General features: G+C 46.0%; 1 protein-coding gene across 3 annotated transcripts; it reads left to right on the top strand.

The window, feature by feature from the left end:
• The first annotated feature begins 507 nt into the window (after positions 1-507).
• On the top strand, positions 508-8918 carry S100a16 (S100 calcium binding protein A16). 3 transcript variants are annotated; one of them, XM_070013669.1, is made up of 3 exons: positions 508-670; positions 7318-7496; positions 8174-8918. In XM_070013669.1, exons 2-3 carry the CDS (start codon positions 7344-7346, stop codon positions 8330-8332), a joined length of 312 nt encoding a protein of 103 aa, XP_069869770.1. In that variant the 5' UTR covers positions 508-670; positions 7318-7343; the 3' UTR covers positions 8333-8918. The 3 variants fall into 3 exon arrangements, with proteins under 3 accessions (XP_069869770.1, XP_069869772.1, XP_069869771.1); XM_070013671.1 differs by lacking the exon at positions 508-670 and adding an exon at positions 727-793; XM_070013670.1 differs by lacking the exon at positions 508-670 and adding an exon at positions 5927-6013.
• The last annotated feature ends 8735 nt before the right edge of the window (positions 8919-17653 follow it).

Raw genomic sequence — 17653 nt, 5'->3', positions numbered from 1 at the left:
AGATGGCCAGCTTCCCTGGGTACCTGAGTGAAAGATGAGCGGTGGGAGTTTGCAGAGGGGGCCTCAGCTGGGCGTGAGGGGGTCTTAGGGATGGGTCTCAGGAGAGTTCAGGATAACTGAACTAGAAAGACCAGAATCTTGGCTTCCTGTGTCTGCCTTCTGACTTGGACCAACAGCTATCAGGTGTTTCTCCTGGAATCCCAATAGCAAGGAAGTTTCTGTGGCCAGCTAGGCTAGCCTGGAATGCTAACTGAACTTGTCTGTTAGGTGCCCCTGAAACTGGGCTCTCAGTGACCTAGGTAAGGGCAGGTGGCAGCCCTTCCCTGCCTTTCTCCACCTTGTGGGGCTCTGCTCAGGTCCTGAGGAGTAAGAAGGGTGGGGTTGGGGGAGTGCCAGCTTCTACCACTCCTTCTGGGGTGGAGGTAGAGGGGTGTTAAAAAAGGTGTGTATCCCTTTAACAAGGGCCCAACCCCAGGGCCAAGTCAAGTGGGATCTCAGTCACTACCTCCCCACCGAGCCAGCTCAGCCAGGCAGGGCCGGGAGGGAGTGGGACAGATTCTGGGAGTGCAGCGGGGAGGAGTCCTGGCTGGGCTGAGCGGGGAGCTTGCTTGGCAGTGCCAGAGCCCAGGCCCTAGATCCCTGCTGGAGAGGCGGTGGACCGAGGAAGCAGGTGAGCACCCCAGGCCCAGCCTGGGACACCGGTGGCTGCCCGAGGGAGTCTGTAGACTTGGGAGGCCAGTGAAGGGGGCCTGAGGACAGGGGCCTGCCCCAGAGGCCAGCCAGGAAGATTTTGGTAATTATTAACTTTTTCCCAAAGGCCAGTTTGGGAGTGGGGACTGCTGGTAATGTCGGAGGCTGGGTGAGGCTCCAGAGAAGTGATTGGGGTAGCAAGATCCCCTCCCTGGCCCAGCAGCTGCCTGGGCTCGTCTCCAGGGGCTAGGACATTGGGCAGTTCACACCGGAGCCTTGCCCACAGCTGTACAGTCCCCTCCAAAAAGAAAAGGGCAATGTATGTCAGTAGAGACCCTGGTCTCATAGAGCTCTGTTAATTGGGTCCTGGGAAAGGGTTTGAATTCAAGAGGAACCAGGGAGAGCCCAGGGAGCCTGAGAACCCAAGAAGGGGAGGCTGGGGCATTGGTGGCCTCTGTTCTACCTTTTGGGCAGGCCCCACAGGTCCCGGATGCAGGCCCCATGGTGCTCAGGGTGCTGTTCTTTGGGAGGAGCCTGGGTGGGGCCCTGGGGAAGCCTGGGAGCTTCCCAGGAGAGGGAAAGGGAAAGGGGTTGAACCTCGAACCAGCAGCTTCTCCACCTCAGGACCCAGGCAGGTCCTGGCTTGACTTGCTATGGTTGGCAGAGCCAACTGTACTATGGGTGCATTTTCCTGCCCAGTCCTGTTGAGGTGGGGGCAAGGTCAGGCATGGTGGTGAAGTGGGCTCAACCTTCTGTACCAACTTGTGGAGAGCTGTCAATGTGAGCGAGGCCAGGGGCAGCCAAGTGTGTGTGTGTGTGTGTTTGTGTGTGTGTGTGTGCGCGTGTGAACTTTATTTGTCTGGAAAAAATTAGAGAAGTCTGAAATCAAAGTAGGTAGAAGGTAAATGGGTTACTCAAGTAGAAGGGATCAAGAATGGCAGGATTTCTTGTCCTGTGTGGGTTTGTCACTGGTAGGGTATTTGGAAAAGAGAAGTGATCCTCTGATAGAAAAAAAGATTACTTACTCAGTTGTCCAGTCACTCACCAGATACCCTTGAACTTGGACTAATGATGAGAGGAAATTTGAAGTATCTCATGAAAGAGTCTCATAGGTAATAGCCAGCACAAATTTATTTAGCACAAGAAGTCAAAGTAGGGAGAAAGGAAAGGGCAAGAAAATGAAAGCTCAAAATGTGGTCTTCATTCCAGAGGTGTTATGTCCCATAAATGGGCTGAGATATTTTATTAGTTCAAACCTGGTCATCTAGCAATTTTCCAATTATCTTGTTTTGGTATTGTCACCTTAGCAGAGAGACAATGGATCTAAGTTAGCTTTGTAATCAAAGGATCTTGAGATGTGGAAATATGTTCCTTGTGATTCTTTTGTTGTTGTTGTTGTTGTTGGAGCACCACTTCCAGTTTTCTGGTGTCTAATTAGATATGAGGCTCATGGACTTTCCTGCCAGGGCTGGCTTTAAATTGTGATCCTAAGATCACAGCCTCCTGAGTAGCTAGGATTACTGGTGTGAGCCACCAGTGCCCAGCTCCTTGTGATTCTTTTAAGGTATTCTTACTGGTCACAGATTTACAAATAACAGAGACCTCATGTTCTTGGGATCAATTACTCATCTAGGGCTTTTTTTTTTGGATTGGTCATGGGGCTTGAACTAGGGCCTGGGCACTGTCCCTGAGTTTTTTCACTCAAGGCTAGAGCTCTAACACTTTGAGCCACAGTGCCACTTCTGGTGTAGGCCATTTTGTATATCATTTAACATCTAAGAGATAAGAGAAAGTGATGGAAGGAATGCAGGTCTGTTTGTTATTGAAGAGTGGATTCAATTTCTTTCTGTTTTAGTGATTTTTTATTTTATTTATTTAGTCAGTCTTGGGGGCTGAACTCTGAGCCTGGGTCTTGTCTTGTCTCTCAGCTCTTCAGCTCAAGGCTAGCGCCCTACCACTTGAGCCACAGTGCTACTTCCAGCTGAGGAATTGAACCCAGTGCCTCATGCACTCAGAGGTCTGGGCACTGACCCTTAATTTGTTGTTTTTTTTTTTAACTCAAGGCTGGCCCTCTACCACTTGGGCCACACCACCACTTCTGGCTTTTTGGTGGTTAATTGTAGATGAAAGCCTCATGCATTTTCCTGGGCCAGCTGGCTTTGAACTTTGAAGATCAGATCTCAACCTTCTGAATAGCTAGAATTACAGGAAGAATAGCTAGAATTACAGCTAGAATTGAGCCACTAGTGCTGGGCTTGCTCTAGTGATTTTTCAGCATTAGATCTTGTTGAGGCTGGAGAGGCTTGTTTTTATTTGAAATTGTTTTACAAATAGAGCTTGCATTACCAGCCCAGTTCAGATTGCTCTTTTTTGTATTGAAGGTAGCTGAGGGAGTGATTGAGAGAGTGAGTGATTGAATGCTATATTGAACATGGAAGGGAATGAATGAGAATGAATAAATGGGACAATGAGTGACAGAGTAAGCAAATGAATGGTGAATGAATGAGTGAAGGAATCTGAGGTATGTGGAAGGTACCCAAAGAATACCAAACTTAAGTTTGAAAGTGGATTAGGCTCTGAAGAAGATATTGAGTAGGGGGACAGGAGTTCGAGACCATCCCAAAGCTTGGAAACAATGAAAGTCTCTCAAGAAATGTGTGTGAGATGGGAAGAGAAGATGAACTTTGGAGGGTGTGGTAGACATTCTGGACTCCAGACTGGGGATTTGAGGGGTGATTAACAGGCACTTGGAGGGGGTGGGGCTCCAAATCTGGGGGTGGGAGGGAGGGGATATAATGGCTGAGATCCAAGGGCATGGTGTCAGAGCAATTTGGGCTTTTGGAGAAGTCAGCAAGCTAGACTCAGGTGGTGGGCGGAGGTGGGGGTAGGAGCCTCCTGGTTGCTCAATGATGAATCAGCCAAGGAGAAGACAATGAAAACATTGGGGGAGGGGCAGGTGTCTCCAGGTGAGAGGCCCCTTTAGGGAAAGGACCTTTGGTAGGCTAGTGGTTCTCCCAATGCTACTTTTTTTCGGGGGGAGAGATTCTAATGTACATTATGCATACCTCCATGCCCTAGTCCCTCATTCTCAGGCCATGATCTGCCCGTGGCCAAGTCAGTGAAGGAACCTGCCTGGGAAGGGGCTGAAGGTACAGCACACCTGCCCTCCCCGCATGCCTGGAGGTCTTTAGGCCTAGCTGGTGGGAGGATGGGCAGCTGCCCTAGCAGAAGGCAGTGGCATGGGTGGGGCCAGTCTATTGGCCTCCAGGGTAGGGTGGAAGAAGGACAATAATGACACCTGACTGGCCTACTCTGATAGCCTGCTTTCAGAAAAAGCTTCGGAAAAGCTGCTGTCTAGATGGTTATCTCAGAGTTGTCCATTTTACAACCCATGGAAGGTTGGGAGGAGGTAGATTCCTGGGAGGAGGGCCTGGGAAAGAAAGCCCAGGGACACCAAAGCTGCCTGTCTGGATCTTCCATCTAGCACTCCTGAAACAGACAGTCCATCCTCTGTTGGGGTCTCATCTGCGTCTTGTCTGCTGCTTTCAGAGGCCAGGTAGGGATTGGGTATCATACTAAGGAGGAGCAGGAGGAGGGACTCTTGGTGGGAGAAAGAAGACTTCAAGAAGGCAGGTGGAAGGCTTGCCTTTGATGAGAGAACTAGAGGTACAACACCCAAACACCCATTTTTTCCCTTACCTTTTCCTTGACTGCTACCCACAGGACTCCTCACCCAGAGAATTAGTCTGGAATGGCAAGGGATTGGAGGTTCTTCAGATTCTCTCCCTATTCCCAAGGCTTGTTTGGGATAGGGCTTGGCACAATCTTTTCTAAAAGAAAAGATTCTGCGGACAATTCCCAGGAGCATTGGGCCTGAGCCTGGGACACCCCCATCCCACCCAAGGGTGGTAAATCATAGGTTAAAAAATGTCTTCTTCTGTGAATGCTAGAGAATCTGTACAAATACTTACGAAGGCGTATTGAACCACACAGTTATACCCTTAACAAATATAGAGTATGGAAAAAAAATATGGTTTCCTGCAATCTTGGCACTGTATGTCATCTTTCTAGCCACAGACCAGAGTGGTCAGGCAGGCAGAGTGGGGCAGGATTTCCCGCCAGATATGCCCCAGCCTTGACCCCTCTTCAAGTCTCCTTCCTTCTTGCATCCTGGCCTCTTTGCTCATGGTCTCATCCTTTCTTTTCTTTTCTTTTTTTTTTTGGGGGGGTGTCTGGTTGTGGGCTTGAACTCTGGGCCTGGGCGCTGTCCCTCAGCTCTTCAGCTCAAGGCTAGTGCTCTACCACTTGAGCCACAACGCCACTTCCGGCTTTTTGCTTATGTGGTGCTGAGGAATCGAACCCAGGGCCTCATGCATGCAAGGCAAGCACTCTACCATTGAGCCACCTTCCCAGCCCTCACCCTTTCTTTAGGAAAAAAAACTCCATAAAAGAAAAAGCTTGGCAAAGTGGTCAGGTACCTTAGGCATCTGGCATCAGAGCTAGCACGAGGTAGAATAAGTTGTAGAATGTCTCCTTTTGAGCAAGGCACTGAGTCAGGGGTATTATAGAGATTAAAAGGAGGGTAGATATTTGTCCCCAAGTCTGTGAATCCTGCCATCCAGTTTAGAATACAAAATAGCTGCCTGTAAGAAAGACTGTATTTGCCTTGAGGAATGAGATCAGAGCCAGAAAGAAACAGTGATCAAACCAGTTAGTGACCCTAGCCAGTGTTGGTGTAGTGAGGGCAGACATGTTTGTGGCAGAACGGAACCTTGGAGTATGCTGAGGCCAGGAGTCAGGGCAGGCATCCTGAGGAAGGCATGGTTTGGGCAGGGCCAGAATGATGGGCAGGCTGGGTAGACAGCAGGGTGGAGAGTACTGGGCGGCTGACATGGAAGTAGGAATGGCTACAAGAGAGATCAGAATGCAGGTGGGAGGGGCGGAAGGCTGTGGTGGGGCCTGGTGCAGGAGATCTCCCTAGTCAGACTGTGGGGGTTCAGGCCTGTGTTGTGGCCCTTTCTACCGCCCCTTGCTTAGGGACCAGTAAGATGAAGTTGGCTGGAGCTCATTCTTAGGCTTCAGGGTGGGAGAGCAGTCTGGTTTGCTGGGGTAGACTTGGGGGGACTCTGGGCATGGGCGGAGACAAGTAGAGTAGATCCGCCTGCTCCCCTCATATCCTGTTATTCAGAGGCTATATCCGCTTGGAATGTGAACGCCTTTTGTCCTGGGGTGAGGGGGTGATGCATGTGGCCTCTGCCAAGCAGCTGCTGCGTCCAGGGTCAGTCGCCAGCTGGAGCAGAGCGAGGGCCTGTCTCCTGCTTAGGTAATGAAGTAGGGGGTATCTTTTGATCCTGCTGAATGTTTAGGGGTGGGGATGAGGGAGATAGACCAGCAGAATGTGATGCAGAATTGGGGTAGCTACACAAAATTTAATTGGATGGATTAAGATGTTGTCCTTGTTAGGGAAATGGAGGAGAATGGAAAAGGAATAGGCTCGACTTGATCCCCAGCAGGGGAGGACTGTTTATTGCCAGCGAGGGAGCACCGACCTTCTTGTGGGTTTGGAGGTTGCTCAAGGGACTGGATTTTGGGGTGGGCTTATATAGGGCTTAACAAGGAAGCAGAAAATAAAAAATGGGCTATGGTCTCTTGGGGGCCTAGGGCGGCATCCTTGGCCAGGCTTCCGTTGGAATAACCTGCCTGCCTACAGGCATGTGGTCAGGCCTGTTCATGTGCACCTGGTGTCTTGTTGGACCTGGAGGAATAGGGCAGGAATCAACCCTTCAGTCTTATCTTAAAGAGGTGCAACTATGGCTTGAACCCCTGAATTCCCTGCCTTGGATCCTACAGAAGGAGTTGGCATAGGCCTAGGTCCTTACCTCCTTTGGTCTCTGTGTGTGTGTGTGTGTGTGTGTGTGTGTGTGTGTGTGTGTGTGTGTGTGTGTGTGTGTGTGTGTGTGTGTGTGTGTGTGTGTGTCTCAGCAAGTCCTGTGGAAGACAAAAACCACCTTGACATTTTCTATCAATTCTTAGCTGTGCTTGTCACCAGGATAGGGGCCTTGAATGGCTTAGAGGCCTGATGTGTAGCAGGGCAGGAAAGCTGGGCAGTTACCCTCCTCCACTCCCCAAGGGAGTCTGTTGCTCAAGCCAGGATTCTGACAGGGGTGCCCGGGGCAAGGGAAGGGCCTGGGGAACCTGTCCAGGCAGTTGGACTGGGGAGCACTTGGATTAGAGGAGCCACATAACTCTCATTCCAGGCCTCCCCTTCCACTCTCACACCTACTGTGCTCCCATCCTTTAGCCTCTTCTCTTCTCCAAAGGATAAGCAACCAGGTACCAGTAGCTCACACCTATAATCTTAGCTCTTCAGGAGGTTGAGACCTGAGGATCATGGTTTGAAGCCAGCCTGGGCAGACTCTTATCTCCAAAAAGCTAGAAGTAGAGGTATAGCTCAAGGGGTAGAGATCCTCCTTGAGTGAAAAGGCTAGGGTACAGCGTCCAGGCCTTGAGTTCAAGCCCCAATACCATCACAAAAACAAAAACAAAATAAAACAAAAAAAAGGATAAGCAACCTGGGAGTGGAAAAGCAGGGGGCTGATGGTATCTCTTTTCCTCTCCCCTCCTCAGGTCCTGTGAGGAGCTGAAGCAGGGAGATGGCTGACTGCTACACTGATCTGGAGAAGGCGGTGGTTGTCCTGGTGGAAAACTTCTACAAATATGTGGCTAAGCACAGCCTAGTCAAGAACAAGATCAACAAGAGGAGCTTCCGAAAGATGCTCCAGAAGGAGCTAAACCACATGCTAACGGTGCGGCTCCCCACACGCAGCCTCTCCCCATTCTGCCCCACTGAGGCTCAAGTCCTTTCAGTTACTCTCTCCAGAGCCCCTTCTCCTCCTTTCACAGGCCTCTGTCTTCTCCACATGCCCAGGCCTAGCTAATGAAGAGGCTGCCAGGCTCGATTCTGGTACTATCTAGGGTTCTGCCTTCCTCCTTCCCTCCTTCCCTTCCTTCCTTCCTCCCTCCCTTCCTTTCTCCCTCCCTTCCTTTCTCCTTCCCTTCCTCCCTCCCTCCCTTCCTTTCTCCCTCCCTTACCTCCCTCCCTCCTTCTCTCCTTCTTTCCTTCCTTCCTTCCTTCCTTCCTTCCTGCCTTCCTGCCTTCCTGCCTTCCTGCCTTCCTGCCTTCCTGCCTGCCCGACTTCTTTTGTGCTGGTACTGGGGCTTGAACTCAGGGCCTCGTCACTGTCCCTAGGTTTTTTGCTCAAGGCTGTTGCTCTATCTCCTGAGTCACAGCTCTACTTCCAGATTTTTGGTGGTTACTTGGACATAAGAGTCTCACTGATTTTCCTGTCAGGGCTGGCTTCGAAATGAGATCCTCAGATCTCAGCCTCAGTAGCTAGGATAACAGGCATGAGCTACCAGTGTCTGATCTTGGGGCTTTTAGAAGCTGTTACACTTATCATGCTGACCCCTGATTCTTTTGTAGGACACAGGGAACCGAAAAGCTGCAGACAAGCTCATCCAGAATCTAGACGCCAACCATGATGGGTGGATCAGCTTTGATGAGTACTGGACCTTGATAGGTGGCATCACCAGCCCCATTGCCAACCTCATCCGCCAGCAAGAGCAACAGGGAAGCTGCTAGAGGCCCTACCCAATACCCTTTCCAGGTCCTGAACCATGTCCTAGCCCTGGTGCTGGTCTCAGGCTCCCCCTCAGCCTCTTCTGCCCTCTCAGCCCCTTTCTTTCCTTTTCCCTCCATCCCTGCTCCTGCTCCTCCCTGAATAGCTGAGGGAAGACATTAGGGTCCCCTTGTGAGTGTCTCAGTTTCAGGGGGTGCTTCCCTGAGGGTCTCAGCCCCTGGAGCCAATATGCCCTAGGAGCCTCTCTGTGAGATTTCAATGCTGTTTGGGGACCTTAAGAGTTCTCTCATTTCTTCAGTCTATTTACCCTAATAATGTCCGATGTTCCTGTCTGATGTTTGCCTGACTCAGGATCTGTCCTGACCTCCGGAGGTCAGCTTGCTGCTTGAGGTCTCTTGACAACAGCAGCAACAGCAGCATCCGCTCCCCCTCCCTTCAGTTCAAGCCCCTCGGCTGGAAGGAAAAGCACTCCAGAGCTTCTCTTCCAGCTGCCTCAACCTGGGAATGAATGAGCTAAGCTTTGCTGAGCCTCCTTCCTCAGCTCAGCCACTGAGATAATGGCAATAAAGGCTGGATTTGGAATTTGTACCTCTTTTACCTTGTCCCTTTATGATGCTCATTAAACCCATCACACACCTTGGAAACTTCTGCTTTGGTGGTCTTTGCCCTGGACCCTGAGATCCAGAGAAATCTTTCAGAGAAATCAACCTCAAAGACAGAGCAAGAAAGGAGCCTGGACTTCACAATTCTAGCAGGTGCTATTGGCCTAAGCCAGTCTTCCCTCCCCTCCCCCCTCTCCCTCTCCCTCTTCCTCTCTCCTTCTCTTTCTCCCTCTCTCCTGCTTCATGGAGAACTAGAGGCCATATGTCACTGTCTTCCTGATCTCATACTCAGACTCGCTTATATTCTGTTTCCAGGTCTCACTGCAGCCATGATTCCTTCTCAAGCCATGAATAGCACTGAGGTCCTGAATCCCTATCAAGGATTCTAATACACACACCTGATGTGGGACCTAGGGGTGCAAGAGAGGATGTGTGGAAGACTGGAAAGGAAAAGAGAAGCATAGCTTGGAGCCAACTGCTCCATTTCAGGCTTTAAAATGGGAGCGGACACTCTAGGGCTTAATATTTCCCAAGAGAAGTATAGGCACAGAGAGTTTTATAGGAACCCACTTATAGATTTTTAGCTTTCTAAAACTGGCTGTCTGTCAAGGTGTCCCTCTAGCTTCCTTTCCCACCTCCACATTGCTTTAATCCTTTCTCAATTAAAAACAAAAGACATGACCTTTACCTGTCTCAGGTACTATGATGTTACTCAAGTGGTAAAGAATCTGTTCACTTTGTGTGTGTGTGTGTGTGATCTCTCTGTCTTTCTTGCTCTCATTTACCTATCCACATCTTTCTTTCTTTCTTTCTTTCTTTCTTTCTTTCTTTCTTTCTTTCTTTCTTTCTTTCTTTCTCTCTCTCTCTCTCTCTTTCTCTCTTTCTCTCTTTCTCTTTTTCTTTCTTTCTTTCTTTTTTTCTTTCTTTCTTTCTTTCTTTCTTTCTTTCTTTCTTTCTTTCTTTCTTTCTTTCTTTCTTTCTTTCTTTCTTTCTTTCTTTCTTTCTTTCTTTCTTTCTTTCTGCCCCCCTCTCTCTTTCTCTCTTTCTTTTTGTTGTTGTTGTTGGTCATGGGGCTTGAATTTGTACCTGGACACTGTCCCTGAGCTCTTCAGCTCAAGACAAGTGTTCTACCACTTGAACCACAGTGCCACTTCCAGTTTTCTGGTGGTTCATTGGAGATGAGTCTTGCAGACTTTCCTGCCGGGGCTATCTTTGAACCTTGATCCTCAGATCTCAGCCTGCTAAGTAGCTAAGATTACAGACATGAACCACTGGTGCCTGGCCATATTTTTCTTTTTTTGAACTTAGAGCCTCTTGATTAGTTTCTCTACCATTTGAGTCATATCTATTATCTATCATGGCAACCCCCCCCAAAAAAAACCCCACATAAGTCTACCCAATTTAATTTAATTAATTTTTTTATGAGTTGCTGAGTATTTTTATTGTGTCTATTCTATGGAAAGCATTGTGTAATGTGGGATGAGTGGGTCTTTGATGGTTTTGTGGCCAATGCTTTTAAAAAATTAGCATATATTAGCTATGCAAGGGGGATTTCATTGCAACATTCCCATGCATGTATACAATGAACCCCAATGTGTTCAAAGTATATATTGCTGTGTTATTAACTATATGCACATAGTTTTTGTTTTTATGGCCTCAGACTCTTGTACTCAAGAAATCCTCCTGAATTGGGATCTGCTTCCCAATTAGCTGGGAACTGCACGTGTGAACCACAACTGCCACCTACATATGCACATTATTGTACAACAGATCTCTAGAATTTTTTCATTTTACATGATTATAACTTTATAATCACTGAATTACAGTTCTGCTTTTCTCTCCCCTCTGCAACAACCATTCTACTTTCTTTCTTTTCCTTTTTTTAAAGCATTTTTTTCTCTTTTAATTTTGTTTCTTTCATTTATTTTTTGTTTCTGTGGTATTAAGGAACTTATGCAAGCATTCTACCCCTAAACCACTCTACCAAACTCCTTTAATTTTTTAAAACAGTAGTTTATTGGAGATAAGTCTCATGAACTTTCCTGCCTGGGCTGGCTTTGAACCTTGATTCTCCTGAGTAGCTAGGATTATAGGTGTTAGCCACTGGCAACCACCTTTTACTTTCTGTTTCTTTCTTTTTTTTGTTCCGGTCATGGGGCCTGAACTCTAGGCCTGGGCGCTGTCCCTCAGCTCTTCAGCTTAAGGCTAGTGTTCTACCCCTTGAGCCACAGCGCCACTTCCGGCTTTTTTCTTTTTGCTTATGTGGTGCTGAGGAATTGAACCCAGGGCCTCATGCATGCAAGGCAAGTGCTCTACCACTAAGCCACCTTCCCAGCCCCTTACTTTCTGTTTCTATGAGTTTAGTTATCTCAGGTATATCTTATAAATTGAATCACATATATGTCTCTCAGTCTCTGTCTCTCTGTCTCCTCTTTCTCTCTCCCTCTTTCTTTCTCTCTCTCTCTCTCTTTTTTTTTTTTGGTCATGGGGCTTAAACTCTGGGCCTGGGCACTGTCCTTAAGCTCTTCAGCCCAAGGCTAGCACTCTACCAGTTTGAACCACAATGCCACTTGCCGTTTTCTGGTGGTTAGGGGAGATAAGAGTCTCACAGCCTTTCCTGCCTGAGCTGGCTTTGAACCTTGATCCTCAGATTTCAGCTCCCAAGTAGCTAAGATTACAAGTACCCAGTTTGAATCATGTAGCATATGTCTTTTGCGACTGGTTTAGTTCATTTGGCACTATGCCATCTAGAGTTACCAGTATAGTTACCAGTATGATAGATTAGACAAGACTTCCTTCCATTTTATGTGTATACCACATTTTATTCATTTATCTACTGACGAACTTTTAGGCTGTTTTTATTTCTTGGTTATTGTGAATGAACATGGATGTACAATGGCCTCCTGAAGATCTTGTTTTCAATTCTTTTTGATGTATGCCCAGTAGAATTGCAAGGTCATAGGATAGATCAGTTTTCTTTTTTTTTTTCCTTTTTTTTTTTGGTCGTGGGGCCTGAACTCTGGGCCTGGGTGCTGTCCCTGAGCTCTCCAGCTCAAGATGAGTGCTCTACCACTTGAGCCACAGCGCTACTTCCAGCTTTTTCTGCTTATATGGTGCTGAGGAATCGAACCCAGGGCCTCATGCATGCCAGGCAAGCACTCTACCACTAAGCCATCTTCCCAGCCCCACTTCACAATGTTTCTACAGTAGCTGCATCATTTTATAATCCCACCAACAAAGTATAAGCATTCGATTTCCCCACATCTTCTTCACCTACACTTGTTTTATTCTTTTTTTGTTGTTGTTGATTATGGGGCTTGAACTCTGGGCATGGCGCTGTCCCTCAGCTCTTCAGCTTAAGGCTAGCACTCTACCACTTGAGCCACAGCACCACTTCTGGTTTTCTGGTGATTAATTGGAGATAAGAGTCTCTTAGACTTTTCTGCCCCGAGTGGCTTTGAACCATGATCCTCAGATCTCAGCCTCCTGAGTAGCTAGCATTACAGGCGTGAGCCACTATAGTCATTCTGTTGAGTTATGGAACATTAGAGCTTGATCCTTCTGATTAATTTTGTATTTAACTAACCCTTTATCTTCTGCCTTTCAGTATGCATGTGTGTATGTGTGTTTCTGAGATAAGACCTACCAAAATAACCCAGGCTAGCCTTGAACTTGCTGCCCGTACACATATATTATACGTTTTTAAATGGTATGGAGTTTGAACTCAGTGTCTTGAGTTTGCTAAGCAAGCTTAAGGAAACTGTAAGAGCAGATATACTTGTCTTGTTCCTGATCTTAGAGGAAAATTCTAAGTTTAAAGCTGTTAGATGTGATGTTAGTTGTGAGTTTTTCACATATGACTTGAGTAATTTTCCTCTATTCCTAATTGCCTTTGATGTTTTTTATCATGAAGGTGTTGAATATTATTAAGTGCTTTTTTGCATCAATTGAGATGATCATTTGATTTTTTTGTGCTTATTTTCCTATTGGTATGGTACAGTTATTGATTTCTTTGTGTTGAACTAACCTTGCATAAATCCTTCTTTGGTGATGGTTTATAGTCAATCTACTGTTCAATACAATTTGCTAGCATCTTGTTGATAATTTGTGTGTGTGTGTTTGTGTGTGTGTGTGTGTGTGTGTGTGTGTGTGTGTGTGTGTGAGTTCTGGGGCTTGAACTCAGGGCCTGGGCACTGTCCCTGCGCTTTTTTGCTCAAAGCTAGTGCTCTATTACTTATGGATTTTTGGTAGTTAATTGGAGATAAGAGTCTCATGGACTTTCCGACCCATGCTCTCTCCAAACCATTAGATCTCAGCTTCTTGAATAACTAGGATTATAGGCATGAGCCATTGGTGTTAACTTGTTGATGACTTTTGCATTAATATTTATCAGGGATTTTAGACTGTAGTCTTCTTATAATGTCTTTAAACTTTGGTATTAGAGTAATGATGGTCTCATGAAATAAGTTCAGAAATATTGCTTCTATCTTCAGTTTTTTTTTTTTTTTGGTGAGTTTGTGAAGGATTGGTATTAATTTTTCTTTAATGTTCAATAAAATTCTCCAGTAATGTCATTTAGTCCTGAGCTTTTCTTCATTGGGGGTTTTGATCAGATTCACTATTTTATTAACTATAATTCTTTTTTGGGTCCGGTCGCAGGGCCTGAACTCTGGGCCTGGGCACTGTCCCTCAGCTCTTCAGCTCAAGGCTAGTGCTCTACCACTTGAGCCACGGCACCGCTTCTGGCTTTTTTTCTTTTTGCTTATGTGGTGCTGAGGAATTGAACCCAGGACCTCATATGCATGCAAGGCAAGTGCTTTACCACTGAGCCACCTTCCCAGCCCCTTAACTATAATTCTTCAGATTTTATTTTTAAAAATTTTTTTGTTCAGTCATGGGGCTTGAACTCTGAGCCTGGGCGCTGTCCCTGAGCTCTTCAGGTCAAAGTGAGCACTCTACCACTTGAGCCACAGTGCCACTTCCAGTATCCTGGTGGTTAATTGGAGATAAGATACTCACAGACTTTCCTGCCTGGGCTGGCTTTGAACCTTGATCCTCAGATCTCAGCTTCTTGAGTAGCTAGAATTATAGGTGTGAGCCACCAGCACCTGGCTGTTTTTTGTTTTCTTAAGACAAAGTTTCACTATGTATCCCAGGGTGTCTTGGAATTTACAATTCTCTGACACAACTTCCCAAGTGCTATGATTATAAGCATATATCACCACATCTGTCTTATTTTCAGAGGGTCTTTTTCTTCATGATTCTGTCTGGAGAGGTTGTATGTCTAGGAATTTGTCCATTTCTTGTAGATTATCCCATGTGTTGGCATGTAGTTTACACAATAGTGTCTTCTTTTGTGGTGTCATTGTAATGCTTCTCTTTCTTGATTTTAGTTATTTGAAACCTCTCTAGTTGATCTAGCTAAGTGCTTGTCATTTTGTTGACTTTACAAAAACATTTTGTTTTGTTGTTTTTTTCATGTTTTTTTTCTGTTACTTTCAACTAGTTTCTTTTTTTTTTTAAAGCTAAGTTTAGAATTAGTCTTTTTGTTTCTTGCAGTGTAAAATTGGGTTATTAGAGATCTTTATTTCATATTAAAAGTAACATTTATCCCCAGAAACCTCTCTGTTTATACTATTTTTGCTCTCTACCATAAGTTTTGGTGTGCTGTGTCTTTATTTTCATTTTCTTAAGATATTTTCTAATTTATCTTGTGATTTCTTCATTGACCTTGTACAAGAGTGTATTGCCCAATGTCCACATATTTGTGAATTTTCCAGTTTCTGTTGTTGATTTCTAGCTTCATTCCATTGTGGTCAGAGAAGACAATTGGTCCAATTTCAATCTTCTCAAATGTGTTACGATTTGTTATATTACTTAACATGTAGTCTCTCACTGTTTGAGAACATTTGAGAAGAATGCATTTTACTGCTGTTGTACAGAGTGTTCTGTGTATATCTGCTGGGGTTTGATCATACTCTCAATTCTTCAAGGATCTTTGCTGACTATAGGCTTGGTCCTATATTGTTGGGAGGTGGGACCTAGTGAAAGATACTTAGGTTTTTGGAGGCATGAGGAATTTCTCTTATGAGTCCTTTGATCATTTTCAGAAGAGGAATGTTATAAAGGGAGCAGGCCTGGCCATACCCATGCTTTTTTTTTCTGTCTGTGTGAGATGTGATTGAAACTCCCACATAAACTCCCAAACAACTTGCCTCCATCTTTTGTCCTCCTCAGATGCTAAACTAATGAGGTCTCTCCATCTAGTCTTGAACCTTGGACCTTTAAAATGGTGAGCTAAATAAGCCTTTCCTCCTTATAAAGTTAGTTGCTGCAGGTAGTTCATCATGGTTATGAAATACTGACTAATAAATATCTATCAGCTCTAATTGGTCTGTAGTGTTCAATTCTTCTGCGTGCCTACTGATCTTCTGTCTAATTGTTCTCTTATAGCTATATATTTTAAATGGATGGTAGTTGGATTTCACCAAACCCAGTTAAAACACATTTAATAGTTTCATTTGAAACTGTTATAATATCTAAAACAGTTTAGAAAGTACACCTTTCACAATCATTTAAAAATGATGGAAGAGGGGCTGGGAAGGTGGCTCAATGGTAGAGTGCTTGCCTTGCATGCATGAGGCCCTGGGTTCGATTCCTCAACACCACATAAGCAGAAAAAGCTGGAAGTGGCAGTGTGACTCAAGTGCTAGAGCACTAGCCTTGAGCTGAAGAGCTAAGGGATAGCACCCAGGCCCAGAGTTCAGGCTCCACGACCAGCAAAAATAAATAAATAAATAAATAAATAAAATGTGTAAGATCTTAGCTGTCAACTTAAAAATGCACAATGCAGAAATAATTTAAAAATCCTTCAAAGAGCAATAGAAACTAGAGCTGAAAGGTTAGACTTTACGGAGTTACTGCAATGTGAGTGCTGCTAAAAAATGCTTCCTAGAGAAAGCATGAGTTGAGCTGAATCAGAAAGCAGGGGAGGAAGGGCTGGGAAGGTGGCTCAGTGGTAGAGCACTTGACTTGCATGCCTGAGGCCCTGGGTTCCATTCCTCAGCACCATATAACAAAAAGAAAAAATCCAGAAGTGGCACTGTGGCTCAAGTAGTAGAGCTCTAGCCTTGAGCTGAAGAGCTGAGGGACAGAGCCCAGGCCCAGAGTTCAGGCCCCATGACCGGACCCCCCCAAAAAAAAAAATCAAAGAAAGCAGGAGAGGAACAGGCCTGGTGGACAACAGGGTGGAAAAGAAGCAGGTGACTTTGAAGATAGAGCAGGAATGAGATGATGACAGTACATGTCAGGTCTCCTGGTGGTAGAGAAGGTGGATCCTTGTCCTTAATTTTTCTCTTACTCTAACAACATGCTTGGAATATTCAGTTTATGAAGATGAAAGGCTTTTTTGGCTCACACTTTTTGGCAGTTTCAGTCTATGATCAGTAGGCTTCCTTGTTAGGACAGGGAATGTTCAGAAGAACACAGCTGCTTAATTCATGGCTGTAACACAAAGAAGAGAAAGGGGTCAGGGTCTCACAAACCCTTTTGAGCTCATATCCATAATGACCTAAACCCTCCCCCTAGGCCTGATCTCTTAGTGTTTCTACCACCTCCCAGCAGTGCCAAATGGGGGAACCAAATCTTTAACATATATGTCTTCGCGGGGGACACACAAGATCTAAACTATGGCAATCCTCGAAGCCCTAGGTGTTTCCAGTTTCAAAGGAAATCTCAGAAGCAATTCCAGACAGAGGTGCCCTTCCTGTCCCTCTCTTCCAATTCCCAGCTTCCCTGTGATTTTCCATCTTTCCACACAGTGCTTCTCCCCTCTCACCCCACTCAGCTCTCTCTTCTTTCTTCCAAAGGAAGAAGAGAACTGGGGATGATGGGAGATATTATTTGCATATCAGAGACCAGGGAGGTCTCTTAGGTAGGGTGAGGGAGGGGCAGAGGGTTGAGTGGGCCAACCCCCTGCCTAGTCCCCAGCACTGCTCCCTTGGGAGAAGATGGGCTACCCAAAATACTTGGCAGAGCCCAGCATTGCACCTCATCAAGACTTTAGAACAGGTGGCAGCAAATGACTGCAGTTAGATGTCTATGGCTTTTTAAAGGGTATAAGCTTAATCTGATGGGAGCTAGGAGGCAGAGGAACTTCCTAGAGTAAGCTGAGCTTCTGTAGAGGTCTGTAGGACTTTAATGGCAGCCAGATCTTTGGGCCCAGAGCCAGAGAGATCCTGGAGGAGCAGAAGCAGCTGCGGTGGGACCAAGGGACTCAGTCTAAAATGTCCCACGAGAGTGAGTAAGACAAGGTCGAAGAGGGGAGGTGACCAGAGAGCCTGAGCTGAGCAGGGGAGATAGAACCAGCAGCAGGCTTCTCTGACCCTGTGCCTATGATCTCAGTCTGGCCTGCCTGGTCCAGGATTTGAACCTCTTGCAATTAAGGTGTGTGTGTATGTGGGTACCCATCAGCATCGTTCCTCTTAGGGTAAGATCCTGGCTTATTGTGCCACACAAGAGTAGAGACTCTAAAACTACTTGTGTGCGGCTTTTGTACTTCTCTATTGGTTGGTGTTTCTTCTTGTAAATGCTAGACTTTCTTTTTCACTTTATCTCCATTGACTTTTAGTTTGTTTAGTCACTGAAATATATAAAAAATGAATATATTAGGTGCTGGTGGCTCACACCTATAATCCTGTCTACTCAGGAGGTTGAGATCTG

The sequence above is a fragment of the Dipodomys merriami genome, unplaced genomic scaffold (assembly GCF_024711535.1).
Source record: "Dipodomys merriami isolate MVZ:Mamm:240054 unplaced genomic scaffold, mDipMer1.0.p SCAF_92, whole genome shotgun sequence".
Taxonomy (NCBI): Eukaryota; Metazoa; Chordata; class Mammalia; order Rodentia; family Heteromyidae; genus Dipodomys; species Dipodomys merriami.
The sequence above is the reverse complement of the archived record's forward strand: the minus strand, read 5'-3'. Positions and strand labels throughout refer to the sequence as shown.

Bases quoted from the DNA above. Each gene is read 5' to 3' on its own strand.
- S100a16 (XM_070013669.1), top strand. From the start codon at position 7,344: ATGGCTGACTGCTACACTGATCTGGAGAAGGCGGTGGTTGTCCTGGTG. The intron at 7,497-8,173 runs GTGCGGCTCCCC...ATTCTTTTGTAG, and splicing joins AGCTAAACCACATGCTAACG to GACACAGGGAACCGAAAAGC.